Here is a 17,088-nt window from a genome sequence, read left to right on the forward strand (position 1 = left end):
TGAAGCCTAATTGGCTATGTTTTATTGGGCCGGTCAGCCAGGGGTAAGTGGAGGCCTGAGGAACGTGTTTGCAGATGCTCCGGGATCCTCAGCAGGGAAACGTCAGTCCATAATGGCTTGAGAGGCAGGCTGGGATGAAATTAGAGCACGAGAGGAACTTGCGTCCAGAGCTTTACGGCGGAGCTCTGTTTGAAAAGTGATGGATTTTGGGCGCTCACAGGGTGGACCCAGCTGACTGTAATCTTCCAATTAGTTTCAATTTATTGTACTCTGGTTAACAGACTGAGGACAAGCTTCCCTGCAGGAGGAGAGCAGCGTGAGCTGGCGAGGGCGGAGAGGCAGGCAACTTCTTTGGTCTGACGAAACCATAAAAGTGACTATATTACAAGTCTATTAATGTTAATAGTTTCTTCTTCTTCTTTTATCATAAGTTCTCTTATTAAAACTGGCACTGGCTACCAGAACCTGGTTCCTGGGGCTAAATTAGTGATGACTGAATAAATTAGTTAAAATACATTTTCTATTCCCTGTGATTGCGATATGAAATTCACCCGAGACAAGTTACCTCATCAACTCTTACTGACATCATACGTCCATGTTGCATTTTTTAATATTCCCTCATCCAGATGAGAGAGCTCGCTATCTTTGAGCGTGGTTACAGTTATACTGAGCAACGACTTGGACCACGGTGATTGCCACAAGGGAATCAAGTCTTCCGATACTCGATGATGGGCAGGTCTGACACTTAAGCGGTGTCTTTCATGGCTAAGAGTTGCAAATGCCCCTTAAGTGATTGTGATGTGATGATGTGCAATTGTTGCTTGGGCTTTGTAGCATTTGAGCTTAACATTAAACCATCTTAAAACCCATTTTAACTCTTTGGCTTTCAACCCAGTATGTGACGTTTTATAGTTTTATTGTATGATTTGTATATTTGTGTTGTTTATATACTTTCTACAGTATTTTATTGTTTTATTGTTTGTTCGTAGGTCTATTAGGTTACACTTTTTTATATTTCACTTGTTTTATTCATCTCTGATATTAAAGTGCTTTATAGTGTCTTACATTCCACCTGCATTTCAGTCTATTTGGGATCAAGCACAATAAAACCAACCTCCTCAATGTTTGTTGACGCCTGCAACTTGGTGCTCATCACAGCATTGTGTAAACGTCCATACCGATGCAACAAAAAGACACACACACACGTACAGGTATTTATATTTGGACGTAAAACGGACAGAAAATAAAATATGCCAGCAAATGATTCTGAGCGTGTTCATAAATTCAATCTACGAGGGTCAAAACCTGGTCTCAGAGACGGCATCGACTTATAAATATGAGATAAATATTGACTCATTTTTTTATTGCAACAACCTGTAACCTTTAGCCGACTGCAGTCACATCCTGGGAAAAACATGACACGTCTTATAAATGCATGCTTTTGCAGCTGTAACACTTATAAAACATCTTTCTTTATTAGATGCCGAGTCGAGGGACTGTTTACATACCAGGTCATAAAACTGCTAAACTAAAACACACACACACACGTGGGAAAATGTGCCCAAAGCAACCGTGACAACATCGTTCAAGTAATTTAGATATTTAATATTCACACAGCGACGCACTTAACTCCAATGGGAAACAATAAACCAGTGCCTGGTATTGAGGGAAAATCTAACATCGCTGATTCCACGGCTGAAACAAATCAATTGTTCGTCAGATTATATGTTCACGTCTGTGTTCGTTCGTCTCTTTGTTGGAACTTTTTGTGCTCAGATAATTGATTTAAGCGTAAAAAGCGTAAAATGACTGTACACATGTTGATTTCAGAATCATTTCCCGTTCTGCTTCTGACGTCTCTTGTCACTTTGAATTATGTTTGCATTTATGCATTCAAAATTGCTGTCATTAAATATCAAAATTGATCGCAGGGACGCTGTGGCAGACAGTACGTTTACATGCACTCTGTGTGTTTGAAATTGTGTTTGTTTTTTTTCTTAGAATATTCATCCGTGCAGCTGTTAACAGAAAAATAACTAAAGCTCCAGGTCAAGTGGGGACAAGCTGTTTGATTGTTTGGTTGCTGTGAGTCATTTATTTGTTTCATTATTCACTGATTCTTCGTGTTTCATTTGTTTCGAAACAGTTCACTCTAATAATCATTATTATGACGATGATATTTTCCACATTTTACTGATGATACCCAGCACGCACATGTTGCTGTCGAGTTTTGCTGTTTCAAAGATACATTTCAGTCGTCGTCATTGAAATGCTGGCCAAAAACATGTTGGCCTCTTGCTTAATTACTACTGCTGGCGTTCCTTTGAGCAAAGCAATAAAAAAAAAGCTCCATCAGTGAAGATGTTCTCTGGCAGAAACAGAACAGAAAGCCAAAACTGAAATAATAGGTTATGTATTAAAAACAGCAGAGGTGGTCAGCTTCTTGATTACGGAGATGTCAATAATCATGTTAAAGACACTGTACTACGCTCTTTAGACCAGGGTTCTCAAACTCAGGTGACCAGGGGGGCCTGTCATGTGAAAAAGGCCAACTGTTTGGAGAAAAATACAGTCAGGGTGAGTGATATGAGCTCAAAAATCTATATCACTATATCATGATGCTGCAATAATAACATTTGTGACTGTGATTTGACAGAATTTCAAAATAAAAGTGTTTATTTATGTATATATGTAGTTCCCAATTAAAAAACATATTCATGGTGCAAGATTAATCCGTAAATAAAAGACATACAAAAATAATCATAACTTGATACTGAGTGGCGGGCCGCAGGAAACGATTGGGGGGGGCCACATGTGGTTCGAGACCTCTGCTTTACACCATGACTAATGTTTAGATTCTTATTTTTTTTTAGCTGCAGACCCTGCACAAATTTTATTTCATTTATCTCGGAACTAACGATAACTTTCGTAATCGATTAATCTGTCGCTTATTTTCTCGATGAATCGCTTGGTCCATAAAACGTTGATGATGATGTTCTCGAATGTCTTGTTTTGTCCACAAACCACTCTTAATGTCTCAAATTTCTTTGTTTTATGGAGCAAAGAAATTCATTCTCACATTTAAGAAGCTGAAAAAAAGCTTAAAACCGATTCATACATTATCTAAATAGCTGACAGTTAATTTAGTAGTCGATTAATTGTTTCAGCTCTAATTTATCTTAATATTTTTCCTATTAAAGTGGACCTTAGAGGGCGCCGCGCGCCGCCCTCCACTCTGTGAAGTGAGATTTCACGCTCGAGTTGCGTGTGTGTGTCGGACGGTGTCGTCGAGAAGAGAAGAGAAAGAGACCTCATCGTGAAATATTAAAGACCTGGGTCAACTGGAGGGAGTGGGGGTGGGGGGGCCCGGTCCTCATATCGCCCTCATCACTTATTGACGCGTCCGTGTCTGAGTGTAACACAGAGAGCGAGTGTGTTTGACGGCTGACGCGGGCAAACACTTGTCAACACACACACACACACACTGTAAAAGTGAATGGATACGGATGTGAACACAGCAGCTGCCACATCATATACAGTATGATGCGTCTGTGTGTATATAAAGGTACGTTTTAATCCGCATTTAATAAGATAAACATGTAAGCTTATCAGAGAGCGTGAATGCGTGTATGTCATTTACACGTGTGTGTATTTCATGACATGTTTGTGTATTGTGTTATCAAAATGATGTGCATTTAAGATTTAACTCGCGGTGAATTATTAATCTCCGCGGCAGCCAGTGCACCTACACAGGCCAAGGTCCTGACAACACACACGCACACGCACACACACACACGTGCACACACGCACACATGCTGCCGTGCAGAATTATACAGCTGAAGCAGCTATAAATATTTATACCTCTCCCGCCTCATATTTATTTCATCCAACAGAACTCTTATCAGACGGGCAGCAGCATGGTGAGGATATCCAGATCCAGATAGAGAGAGAGAGAAATAAATGGACGGAGGAGAGAATAAAAAAAAGTGACACAAAATGTGGAAATATAGAGGTCGTTTTTTTTTTTTTTTTTTACAAAAGATGGGGAGATGATAGCAGAGAAAATGGATAGAGGTGGAATAAAATGAGGCAGGGGGACAACACAGAAAGGACGAGGAATAATGGAAAACGGCGCTGCACGGTGAACATACTGGAAAAAAAGCAGGAGGAAAGTCAGAACAATGACAGAAGTCCAGAGATCATAAAAGTTTAGAGGAGCGATACGAGGTAGGCGGAGAGTCCAAGTGGCACAGGAGTGTCAGGAGTGCCGTCGCTGTTACGATCGAGCGGTCTTAAAAGAAAATGATTGAGGTGCACAATTGAAACTGCTTAGCTGGGATAAAAGACGACATCGCCCCGAAACAGACTGCCAACTGGGTTTGAAGCTGCCAGGTGGAAGATAAGTAGTGAGTAAGTCAAAAGTAGAAAAGCAGAATGGAGTCAGTCAGTCAGCAGATGTTTTGTTGTTGAAGAGAAAAGTTCAGGCGTCGCTTCTTCAAATGTCCCGTGCGTGAGGTGAAGCGCATTCAGGCGACAGCAAACAGGACAAAACGTTTGTACAAAAGCTCCCCTTTGACGGAGATATGGGAATGATGTGGACACACACTCAGCCATTTGAATTGCGATATATAACCTTTTATGTGAATTCAATCCTGACTTTGTCATAGATTTAAAACAAGGTGAATACTATTCTGAATATGATTCTGACACCTATGCACTACATTTTGTGAACTACTTTAGTGAGATAATCCAAAATAGAACGATTCGACTGGAGCCTCCACAAAAAAACAAATAAATAATGTAGTGAATTAAGCGGTCGTTCTGATTGTGCATCATTCACCTTGTGATCAGATTAATGATTAGGAGAGGGAGACAGGTGGAGGTAAATAAAGTAAATAAAACTGAACTGCGGACCGGGAGTGGAATATTAGAATCCTTGAGAACTGGGGTCACACCCTAGACAGATCAGCAGTCCATCACAGGGACACATATAGAGACAAACAACCATCCTCTCTCACCTACGGTCACTTGCATGTTTTTGGACTGCGGGAGGAAACCGGAGAACCTGGAGGAAACCCACTTACACGGGGAGAACATGCTGAAAGGCTTTTGTTCCGACCGGGTCACGAACCCGGGTCTTCTTGGTGCAAGAGGCAAGAGCGCGAACCACGACACCAACCGTGTGGCCCAGAACAGGATGTCAACATTGCTAATTATGTTCCCATTGAGATGAAAACAGAAGAAATAGTACGTATGCACGTATGAGTGGACACCAGTGTGACTGACAGCTGGTGTCATCCAATAGGAGTTTGGCACTGTGCAAATCCTGAATCTGGATCATTTTAGATTCTAATGGGCGATAACCAGTTTACTACAAAACCGATTCATGGCAACACAAGTTTTTTTCCTGTCTGGCCTTGTAGAAAGACTAAAACACCAATAACATCGTCCACATGCCCGCTCATTCACCGCTAACTCTCTTGACAATCACCTATACTCTCACACATCAGCTTAATCGGACATTACACTGACTTTGCACCAGGGAGCCGCTGGGGTAAAGACCATTTAACATCTGGGCAAACTAATTCCGACACTTGCCCTCTAACACGCAGCGCTGCTCCGGGTAATGTCTCAATAAATTCAGGGTTACAGTACACGTGAAAGCGCTCGACGCTGCCAGTTGGGTTCTCCTGGAAAGCCAAAATACACATAGTTTCATTGATGTTGGCATAATAAAGTGCTTCTGATCTCTCCTCCTTTCTGCCCTGGGAGGCAGCTCGGTGACCTTGTGGCAGAGCGTTAACAAAGGCTGAAGCCAGAAGGAGCCGCTCTCAGTGAGCTTTGAAGCCTCAGGACTGTGTTACACAGTCGAGCTTAGCGTGTAGCATTTTAAGCAGCAGTGAATCTCAACAGGCGGTTTTTGGAGCGCGGTGAACGGAGCTCGAGGCTACCATGAAGGTGTAAAAAGCCTGTTCTCGCCTTCAGCTCATACATAATGATGCAGCCAGATTCTCAAGCAGATCAAAGACGGGAGAACTCTTCACTTTTACAGTGGGTTTCACAACGGAACAGAAGATTTTGGTTATGACTCTTTTTTTACCATTCACACTGCTTTCATTGACATTTATGAAATTTTACACCCACAGCGACGCAAGGTCAATTTAAACGTGGCATTAATGTGTTTAAGGTGATCAGATTTAAAAGAGAATACAGGTGTAATGAAGCTGAATTACAATCCAGTGTTCCAAAACACCTATAGAGTCAGTCAGAGACAACACAAATAATACATGACTGCCTTTTTCCACAAGCAATCATATTATTATAAAATCACATATTTCTGCTGTTGTTAACCCTAAAGTGAGTGATTTATCGCATGAAATGAACCTCACAATATCAGATGTCCTGATAAACCCCCCCGGGATTAGGACGGTTCGTTCACAGCTGGTCTTTTCTGCACGATTTTAGACAAAACAAGTGAGGACATGTCAAAAAAAAAACAACGCATCCACAACCACATCAACTCTATAATAAGTTTCTGGTGTCTGGGATGTTTCTCTGGAGAAAGCATCAGTATGAACCCGGGCCAACATCCTAAAAACAGATCTTAAAGCATGAACCAGACGACTTTCTTCGGAAGTCTATACGTTTCTCTGCCGTTTCCCTTGAGGAGCAAGCCAGCAATGATTTTTCAAGTCTGAACATGAGACGTGGTTGGCTGCAAAAACACTTGTAGTGGCGAGGTATAAGAGCAACCACTGCTGGTGCACAGAAAAGCTCTTGTCTCGGGTCTTTCTCACTACTACCTTGAAGCTTCTTGGAATGAGACAGCAGTCCAAGAAGACGGGGGGATTGTGTGTTGGGAAATGAGCCAGTATTAGGTTTGGAGCAGAGCTGTGTGCGGGGAGCCAGGTTGATGCCGGTCCAACAGGGTGGGGTCTGTCTGCTGCATGGTTTGGCCCGCAACACTTTCACAGGGAGAGACTCACACGCACTCGCCCGCACACAAGAACATGAACGGGTGCAGGGAGCAGCTACCACGATCATTTAGAATAAAGGGTTCTAAATCTCAATTTTTTGGTTTGATTTGATTCAATGCGATTACATTTGATGCTAAACGATTCTTTGTTTTTAATGCAGGCACTGGTTTTCAATTGCTCCGAACGTAACACTGCTTACATGCAATAGATGTTTCATAAATTCCATTTTGAGGTGAGGATTTTAAGAACACATAATGGATGTGTTTGACATTGTAAACATAGAGTGGAGTTTCTTAGACACTCAAGCAGGTGTCTCGCATTTATAATCAGTGGAAAAGGGGAAAAAACAGAGAGAAACCTGAGTCTCTCCTTCATAGAACTTCCTTTCTTCCATGATTTAGTGTGTGTAGGCTGGATACTAGGTCTACAGTGTGGTGACAATGCAGGTCATTCACTACCTGACCCAGTTCCGGCGTCACCTTTGATTTGTGTTCCTTGAGAAGTCAGAAACTCATCTCAGGGGTTAGCCATTGTTGGCAATCCCAGTCAATAACAATGCTCTAAGCAGGATTTTGCAACATTTCCACGGATAAAAATATAAATTTACTATAAAAACAAATAGGACGGAGGTGTAAAGTAGAGTCAAGGTGAGAATGAGGGTGATTGGGGTCACATGAGAGACACAGGCTGATAATGCAGCTCCTGTGTTGTAAGAGCACTGTGGCTCCTTTAAGAGTCACGTTGTGTGTGTGTGTGTGTGCATGCATGGATATCTTTGTGAGGACATTTTGGCTGGTCTGTCACCTCTTAAAGGGGCTTTTTGAGGGTTAAGACCTGGTCTAAGGGACTAGGGAATGCATTATGTCCACAAGTGTCCTCACTATGTATGCTACAAGACTCTAGTGCTTGCGTTCCATGCTACAAACGGATCCGGTCCAGCCTACATCCAGGACATGATCAAAACCTGCATCGGCAAACCGGCTTGCTGCCCCCTCACAGAGAGGATCGCAGAGGCATTCGCAGAACTCAAGACTGTTCACTGTCCGAGCTCCCAAATGGTGGAACGAGCTCCCCATCATCATCCGGACAGCGGAAAGCCTCCACATCTTCCGCCGCCGACTAAAAACGCATTTCTTCCGACTCTACCTTGACTAAGACGACGACGACAAAATAAAACAAACTTATATATCGCACTTATGACTAGCACTTCATAGTTTGGCTTACTTGAAGCTCTTACTTTCTTCTAGCTCTTATTTGTACCCAAATGTTCAAATGCACTTATTGTAAGTCGCTTTGGATAAAAGCGTGACATGTAATGTAATGTAATGCTACACGAACATAATAGTGTGTGTGTGTGTGTAGGTGTGCAATGAGTGAGTGGACGAGAGAGAGGGAGCAGTGCAGTCGGATGTGTGTGGTGCATGAGAAGCCGGGGACAGGGCTAAGTTAAAATTAGCAGAGACAAAGTAAAGTAAGGCACTAAAGTGTAATGTTCTGTGCCAGTGAAAGGAAGTAAATGCCCAGACTGCTTCAGATCAAGCTGAGTGTGTGTGTGTGTGTGTGTGTGTGTGTGTGTTCATCATCTGCTGGTAAAAAGTAAGAGTGTTAGTCTAAAGCCACTACATCTTTGGCCCTGGAGAAACAACTTCCCCTGTGCTTCCCGACCTAACGCAAGAACACCGAACGCCAGCAGCGGTTACTATGAACTCGTTTGAGGACATCGTGGTTGTCCTTCACCACAACACCTGAACTAAGAAGATGACTTTGAAGAGGAGACGCAGGTAAGGTCATCTAGCAGATACAGTATGCAGTCTAGGAAGACCTAACATTGGATTCAAATTGAGGTTGTTGTAATTGTGGTTAAAGCAATAATTTTACACATGAAATTCAGTCCATTTTGCACTGCCCAGCCATTAGAAAAAGTTTTCAGTGTCTCCTGTTGCTCTAGGGGAACTTTTAAAAACTTTTTAAAAACTGCGGCAACAACTTGAAAAGAAAAACCTGCATAAAACAACAAAAAGAAAAACTGGGTGTGCAGCCTTTGAAGAAACTTGGGAACTGTCCAGGCAGCATAAATCAGATTTAAAGAAGTAGAGGATCCAGGGTTAAAGTCAAATTCTCTTGGCCTGAGATGCTTCAATGTCAACTATTTGTACTTAACTCTGGTTTGTGAATCATCCAAACTCATGAAAATGCTCCCTTCCAAACAGCGAAGTTGAATAAAGATGGAATTATTCTCTTAATAGACCAAATAAAACTTTTAAATGTTTCTCATTAACTATGAAAAGTATTAAATACTGAAAACGTCCAAAGATTGAGTCAGATATGCATTTATGCAGAACTTAAATAAAGGCATTCGTTTAAAAAAAATATATATATTACAGCCTAGTTTCTCAATTTGCCTGTTTGTCCGCATATTTCTATATATTTCAAGCAACAGGCAGGGTAATAGCATAACGACAACAAAAACATGGGATTACGTTTGGAACTTTAGAGGGTAAATTACAATCAGATGTAAGCAGAAGTAAAGTGAACAAGGGTCAAAGCCATAAAAACTGACAAATGACTTACTGCGTGTGTTCTTTAATTTTAGGTCTGGATAATTTCACAGAATGGCGATGACTGAGGGGAGAGGAATTAAAGTCAGGGGGAAGACTCCAAAGGTTTTCTTGTGGTTCTCTCCAACAACAATCCTCCGTTAACAAAACAATAAATTACAAGGCTTTGGAGAAGCTGGACGCTTTCTTCCGTGAGTTCACTGGATCCTGGCCTTTGTAAACTGTGCATGTAAATCAACACAGCCCACAAAATTTATAGGAAATCCATAGCTGTTGGCAGTCTGAGATAATAAAGACACAACCAGGCCTCATCTGCCAAGCAGAACGTTCTTTTTTGTTATCGTTTCCCCGCCAAGACGTTCACAGCACTGCGAGTCCAAGCCAGCTAACTTCTCACTACAGACGTACTGTATGTATGTACTTGTACAATATTTCCCTCCTCAATCTCCGGCTGTGCTCTGAAACTTCCTCGCCGCTCTGTTCAAACGTGGAAAAGGGAAAACAAACTGTAAAATGTAACGTGCGGCCAAAGAAAGCGAGCTGATGGGCTTCTTCCTTCACCGTTGCACAGGGTGTAACCGACTTTACCTCCCATCCCCAAAAACACCTTACTAAGCTAAAGGTTTAACTCTCTTTTCATCAAATACTATTTCTCCTCTCTCGTGAAAGACAATGTAAAAAAAAAACAAAAAAAAACACACGTTATATGAAGCATAGCTTCGCGTACATGGGCCGTTTCATTCCGAGGGCCTCCTGTATGCCGGGGGGGCCGCTGACCCTCTGAGCCAAGTGTTCTGCCAAGTCTGCATCGTGAGAGAATGAGTGAGAGCGGAGGGCAGGGCACAGAACAACACTGTGCCAGTTGACACCGTGCCAGCCTTGGCTGCAACACAAATGCACCGAGAGGAGGAGAAAGACTAACTCCGATTGTTCCCCTCAAGTAGTTGTAGATGTGAAAACATCTGAGAGGAAATAAGTAAGAGAAAAAGAGAGAGACTCTTTTCTTTCACACCTACTTTCCCTCACTCCCTCCTACGCCTCCTGTCCCACGCTGAGCCTTGGCATTTACCCCTGATCCATCAAACCCCTTCCTGGATGTCACCACCTCTTCTTTTTTGTTGTTGTTTTTTTATCCATGTCCTTAAACCCTAACATTCAGTCTTTCTCCTTTGTTTTTTGTGCTCACCGAACCTTGGCCTCCACCCTGCACTGACTTGTTTTCACCCGGCTACAACCTTCTCTTCTGCTCACCTCAACATCAGCAACTGTACTCCAAATCTTTTATTTGCAGCCTCATCTCAAACACTCTGGGGGGGGAAATTGCACAAAACACAACAATGGACATGAAGGGAATCAAGACTCTTTAAGAGAAAAAGAGTCTTGAATGAGACAAGCTTGTCAAGGTCACCTTTATTTAAATAGAACATTTAAAACCAACCAGAGTTGTACCAAAGGGTTTAGAGAACAAAATAGAAGTAAAAAATGCATCACAGCACAATAAACACAAGTTTGGTCACATTTTGTCTTAAGCCCTGACCTTGGGACAGTATAGTAGTAGCTCATTCGCCGATCTCAGGGGAAGTTCAGCTATGTACTGTTGTTAGTCCAAGCCCACATATACTAGACCGTTAAAATAATCCAACCTCGATGAAATGACGGCAAGGATAACCCTCTCAAGGTCACTGGGAGAAAGTATAACTTTACTTTGGGGAATTTTGGAGCCTCAGCTCGTACAACAGAGCCAATCTGTTTGTCAAATTTAAAACTGCGATCCAAAGTGACACAGAGGCGTTTTGAAAGAGCGATTTTTGGCTGCAAGACGTCCAAGAGCATCAGCAGAGTCAACAAAACAATCACCAAACCAAATAATCTCCATCTTCCCTTCATTAAGACCGAGGAAATTCAGTTCCATCCTAAGTCCTAATGTCGTTAAGACAAGGCAACATGAGACATTTATGACATTCTTTTATTTTTTCTTTTATTTACATTCATGACATTTAGCTTGTAAAGGAAGGTAAACGTGGACGTCATTTTGTTTATGAAAAACAAAACCCAGGGGTAGCAAATGTAAAGAAAACAACAAGGGGCCTAGGGTGGAGCCTTGTGGGACACCACAGGTAAGGAGAAATCTCCCGTTTTTTGACTCAATTTAGTTACAACTTCTAAACACAAAAGCATTCATTCCCAACTAATGTCAACATGCTTCACAGACCTATTTTCTGCTTTTACAGCACACACATTGGCACACTTCGTAACATACTTCTTTGAGGAATTTACCTCAGGTGGAACTGTGGGCTTGTAGTGGTTTGTTAAAAGGCACTCCTGTGGTTGACTGCACACACAAATGCACACACACAAACCACCTTTAGCCTATTTCACAAACAGCACACATGCCAAAAAGAATAAAGTAACAATTACCAGCTAATTTACATTACCCAGTCACAGAGCTGCACATTGTTTCGACATGCACTCGGATTGGATGAGTGATGTGGGTGAAGGGAAGGAGGGAGTGTGTGTTTGTGTGTGTGTGTGTGTGTTTGTGTGTGTGTGGGGTGGCACTTTGGAGAGAAGCACAGAAATGGAGAAAGCTCACCAGTGCATTAGGGACAGCACAGAGCAATTCACTCCACTGGGCAACACTTCAAAGTAGAAGAGGCGGGGTGATAATCCACCCCAACATTAGCCCCTGGAATCTTCCACCACTGCCAACGTGCACACACACACACATAGTCATAAGAGCAGCAGGCTGCAGGGTTTTGGTCATGGGGTCTGATTGGGTTGGGGTCTGGGGATAACGGGATGGAAGGATGGAGGGCATTTTTCAATTTGCCAGCAAATCACAGATGATTGCAAAAACTCTCTTGTGCACAGATGCACGCACACACACACACACACACACACAACCCGACACAAACATAACGGTGTCCGTACAACACACGTCTCCGCGGTAAAGACCTCGCGCTTGAACCCAGAGAGGCAAAAATAAGAAATGGGCAGAGCATTTCGCTCACAATGCCGAGTGTGGGTTGGGTTAAAAAAAGAAAATGGGTCAGCAATCAACGATGAGACTCTTATTTCTTACAGGTGCTAAAGTGTGATTAAAAAAAGAAGAAAAGGAGGTGTGGAAGAGGAGGGAAGCAGACGGATGAGGAGGAAAGAAGATTGTATATTGACAGCCACGAGCATGAGTAGCAGTGAGGTGCCAACGTTCATTCGACTCGATTGATGATCAATTCTCCTCATGGGAAACCTGTCAGTGGCAAACACGTTCAATCCTCCGATCTGTGTCAGCCTTTCAATGAATACTGCTCGCTTTCAAGCAGCCCGAGACTCAACAACTTGTTTTCCATCAAAGGTATTTTGAGTTTTTTTTTTTCTGGTTCTGCCATCCTGCTGCCTTTTGTCCGCAGAGTATCTTAACTATCTTAAGTGCTATATGAATTCAATAATATTATATTGTGTTGTACTCTGAATCAGCCGTAGCGCCGCTTCAGAGCCTCAGCACAACACATTGAATAGATAACAGCGTCCGTGAGAGCTCAGTTCGCCGTCGCTTCCAGAAAAACATGCAATTCAGTTTTTAGAAAAGCCATAAATACCACGTTTGAGCAACATCTGCCAAAAAATATGTATAGAACTGCCAAAACAGAAACAACAACATCTGTAAGAGGCACAATATCACATGGAGATATTTGTTATGAACAAGTACCAACACACTTTTGGTATTTGTGGTTAGTCAAGTGTGAACTTGTGTCATTTATTTCTTGTTGAACGCGTGAGGCCGTCCCGTCTCGTATGTAAAGAAAACTACTGTATGTCTCTGTAATTGATTAATCCATTAAACGATTAATCCATTATTAATCAATTACTAAATGAATCGTCAGCTATTTTGATAATCTATTAATCCGTTTGAAGTTTTTTTCCTGATTAAAATAAGATTACTCATCGTTTTAGCTTCTTAAATGTGAATATTTTCTGGTTTCTTTGCTCCACATAAACAAAGAAATCATTAAAACTGAATCATTTTAGTTTGTGGACAAAACAAGACATTGGAGAACCTCATTATTTCCAGGTTGATCAACATTTTTTAACGTTTTCTGGCATCTTATGCACCGAATGATGCCTCGAATTATCGAGAAAAGAATCGACAGATTAAACGATTATGAAAATAACCGTTAGTTTCAGCTCTGGCTGCATGATGTTGTCACAACATCCTATTGCAATTATTTTTGTCGGATATTGTGATTGATAATTGGACATTTCTGTCCATTTTTGTCCACAAACAAAACAGATTTGGTCATTTATCATCATGTCATTTATATAATTATCATTTAGGAGAGATAGATTATGTGTTTTTCCTTAAACTCATTTTTGTTTACGATTCACTGACAAGTTCACTACACGGGTCGACGTAAACGATCAATCCGATCAATACAATAGCGGCTTAATTGTTCTGATGAGATAAGCCAAGTTGAGGCCTTTAAACCTTTACAGAGACGTAAAGTGGTTACGTTTCCAGCTACACAACACGCATCAATAACAGTCGTAGTGGGGAGGAGAAGTTCTGGAGAGTTCACTCGGGTCAGGAGGGTACAATCGGTAAACTTTTTTTTATTATTTCTTCACAGACAAAGTCAGATAATTGAGGAAAACAGATCCATAAACGCACAGACTCCGCCGTCAAAGGTGTTAAAACCTTGTGGCTAATGGGTGACGGTGCGGCTTTGTGAGAAATATTTTGTTTCCGCTCCGTCGTTTAAGTTCAGGAGCGAGAATGTGTCACGTTAAGAATCCTCAGCTCAGCAGGACGCCGATCTGCTAATGGGAAAACCAATGAACAATTAAAATATGTCGTGCAATTACTTTCTATTTGTGTGTGTGTGGTTTTTTTTTCTCCATATGGGTCATAATATGGCTGATATACAACCACTTAATTGCCAAAAGGTCGTCCCACTGTGAGCCAAATTAAATCAACCAAGCTGAACCGAACCGAGGCAAGAGGATCAAATCACATGCCGAGGATATGAAGGGAATAAAGCGTTGAGGACTCACGCACACACACACACGGTGAGTATTAGGTTTATCTTTCAGATTGCTGAAAGAAAAACGCATTACAACTCGCTAAAGAGGTCTGTGGTGGAAACTTTTAGAAGGTTTAGTGTCACAGAGTAAGCAAACACTACAGGATAGACTGTGGTAAAGATATTAAACATGTGTCCAATCATAAACTAGCAGCGGAGGAAGACTGCAGTCAACTGTATCCGTTAACTGGGGTTGCAGTGGATGTTTAGGCTGCAGGCTGTCGTTCGGATTCCGCGGAGTGAGTTGCGGGTCAAAAAGAGGTTTTGAGAGCAACGGCTCTGCAGTGAATGCCAATCAAGAATCAAAGCGCTGCAAACACGAGCCCGAGCCTGAAGTAAGGTTACGGACACGGGCAGAACCAATCCGAGAAAACCCGGAGAGGAGGACATTTACATAGTGGTTAGTATTCAGCTGCCAAGTGTGAGCTGTGATACTGAAGGCACTGCAGGAACACTTCAGGGTTCTCACAGATTTCTTCTGCTCTCACAGTTTCCTCTTTGATCACATCTGAGTAAATCTAAAAGCGAGAGAGAGAACGTAATGAGTCTGGGATAAAGAAAAATACCTCGTTCTAAAAATGAACAAAGATTTCCGGTATCGGTCAGGTGCGACACATGGGTCTCAGGTCTACAGCCGTTCTTTCCTGAACTTTCCTGAGATCTTATCCCTCAGTGAGAAAGTTTCACCAGTGATGGTTCTAGGGTTTCCAGTAAAGGTGGGAGATATGGCAAAAAATATGATTATGTTTTTAACAGTAAAATCATCTATTTTTTAAATTATTAACCATAACTATAACTTAGGGGCCACACAGTGGTTTAGTGGTTAGCACTCTCGCCTTGCAGCGAGAAGACCCGGGTTCGAGCCCCGGTTGGAACAAGGGCCTTTCTGCATGTTCTCCCCGTGTGTGCGTGGGTTCTCTCCGGGTTCTCCGGCTTCCTCCCACAGTCCAAAAACATGCAATGTGGGGATTAGGTGAATTGGACACTCTAAATTGACCATAGGAGTGAGTGTGAGGGTGAATGGTTGTTTGTCACTAGCTGTGTGTGGCCCTGCGATGGACTGGCGAACTGTCCAGGGTGTACCCCGCCTATCGCCCGATGTAGCTGAGATTGGCACAGCACCCCCCGCGACCCTCTGGTGGAGGATAAAGCGGTTAGATGATGACTGACTGACTGACTGACTGACTATAACTTAGACAACTCAAGCTCTGAGGAGATACAAACACTCTTTGATATTTGTACCCGGCTGCCTTTCAGTAGCACCTGTATCTTGAAAATGACGCCACTCTTGAACACTGTGGTCATCACGCAGACTCATTTCTACTACTTTCTTTCCGAGGACCTGGACCTCCGGAGTCCTCCGTCTGTGGGACCCATTTACAATCTGCTGGATCAAAGGCTTCCTCTACATGACATGAAGCTGCACAAACATTATCATCTCTCTGTGTGGATAACTCCGGCACAGCGGCGCACAGCAGGGGACCTCGGAGTTTTCCTCCACATCGCCCAAGTCTCTCAGAAAAGAAGAGGAGAGTCGTATCCAATTACAGCCGGTACCGCCCACAGTGTTCATACTGGAGCGATCGCACGTCCCAAAACACAAAAAAACATTATTCTGCTCAGCTCTGGGTCACCTGAGACTAAATTTGAGCTCTTTATAAAGTCAGAGGTGATCTATTACATACAAGACCACACTATCATTCAATCAATAACTACTGTATATCATTCAGCCACGTCAGTATGTCATCACGCTTCAGGCTACTGTTCTAATTTAACCTCAGTATTCATTAAAAAAACAACCTTTTTAATTATCAATGAACAAATGCAAACACACACACACGATGCATTCACTTAGACAGCTTATCCAAGCGCGCGCACACACACAGACACAGACACACACTCACCCTCTCCAGGTCTTGTCGCAGGTGCGTGAAGAGTTTGAGGCGTCTGTAGAGGACGTCCTGCTCCTGCTGGGCCAGGTTGTCCACCTCGTCCCTCTTTAAGGTCACTAGGGGCTGATTAAAGTTGGCCTTCCTCTTCAACTTCCAGAACTGATAGAGAAAGTCCACCTTGAAGACAAAACACGAAATAACCAATGTCTTAATTGTCTAAATTAAATATCTTTTGTGCTTGTGACGAGATTTTTGGATAATTGTGATCGCCTTTGACCTGTAACGATAATAATTTGATATGTTACATTACATTACATTACATGTCATTTAGTAGACGCTTTTATCCAAAGCGACTTACAATTGAATTGAGTACAATCAGCCAGGGGTGGAATCGAACTTGCGACCATTGCGACTATGATGTCTTTCACACACAGGGTACCGGTCTTAACCACTGAGCCACTCCACCCCCTGTTTTGTGTTTTGTTAAGTAATGTACTTTTCATGAGCCAATAATGTTGCCAACACTCTTTAAATCCCCATCAAGGTAATGGACTGCAGACTTCATCTTGCTTTATTGCCT

General features: G+C 42.4%; 1 protein-coding gene across 1 annotated transcript in view; it reads right to left on the minus strand.

Moving 5' to 3' along the window:
* Positions 1-17,088, minus strand: part of jade2 (jade family PHD finger 2) — a 132,796-nt gene that overhangs the window by 26,955 nt on the left and 88,753 nt on the right. The window contains 1 exon segment of the mRNA XM_044018363.1: positions 16,521-16,685. Within this exon segment, the coding sequence (XP_043874298.1) occupies positions 16,521-16,685 (165 nt within the window).

This window comes from Solea senegalensis, unplaced genomic scaffold, assembly GCF_019176455.1.
Source record: "Solea senegalensis isolate Sse05_10M unplaced genomic scaffold, IFAPA_SoseM_1 scf7180000017085, whole genome shotgun sequence".
In the NCBI taxonomy this organism is placed as follows: domain Eukaryota; kingdom Metazoa; phylum Chordata; class Actinopteri; order Pleuronectiformes; family Soleidae; genus Solea; species Solea senegalensis.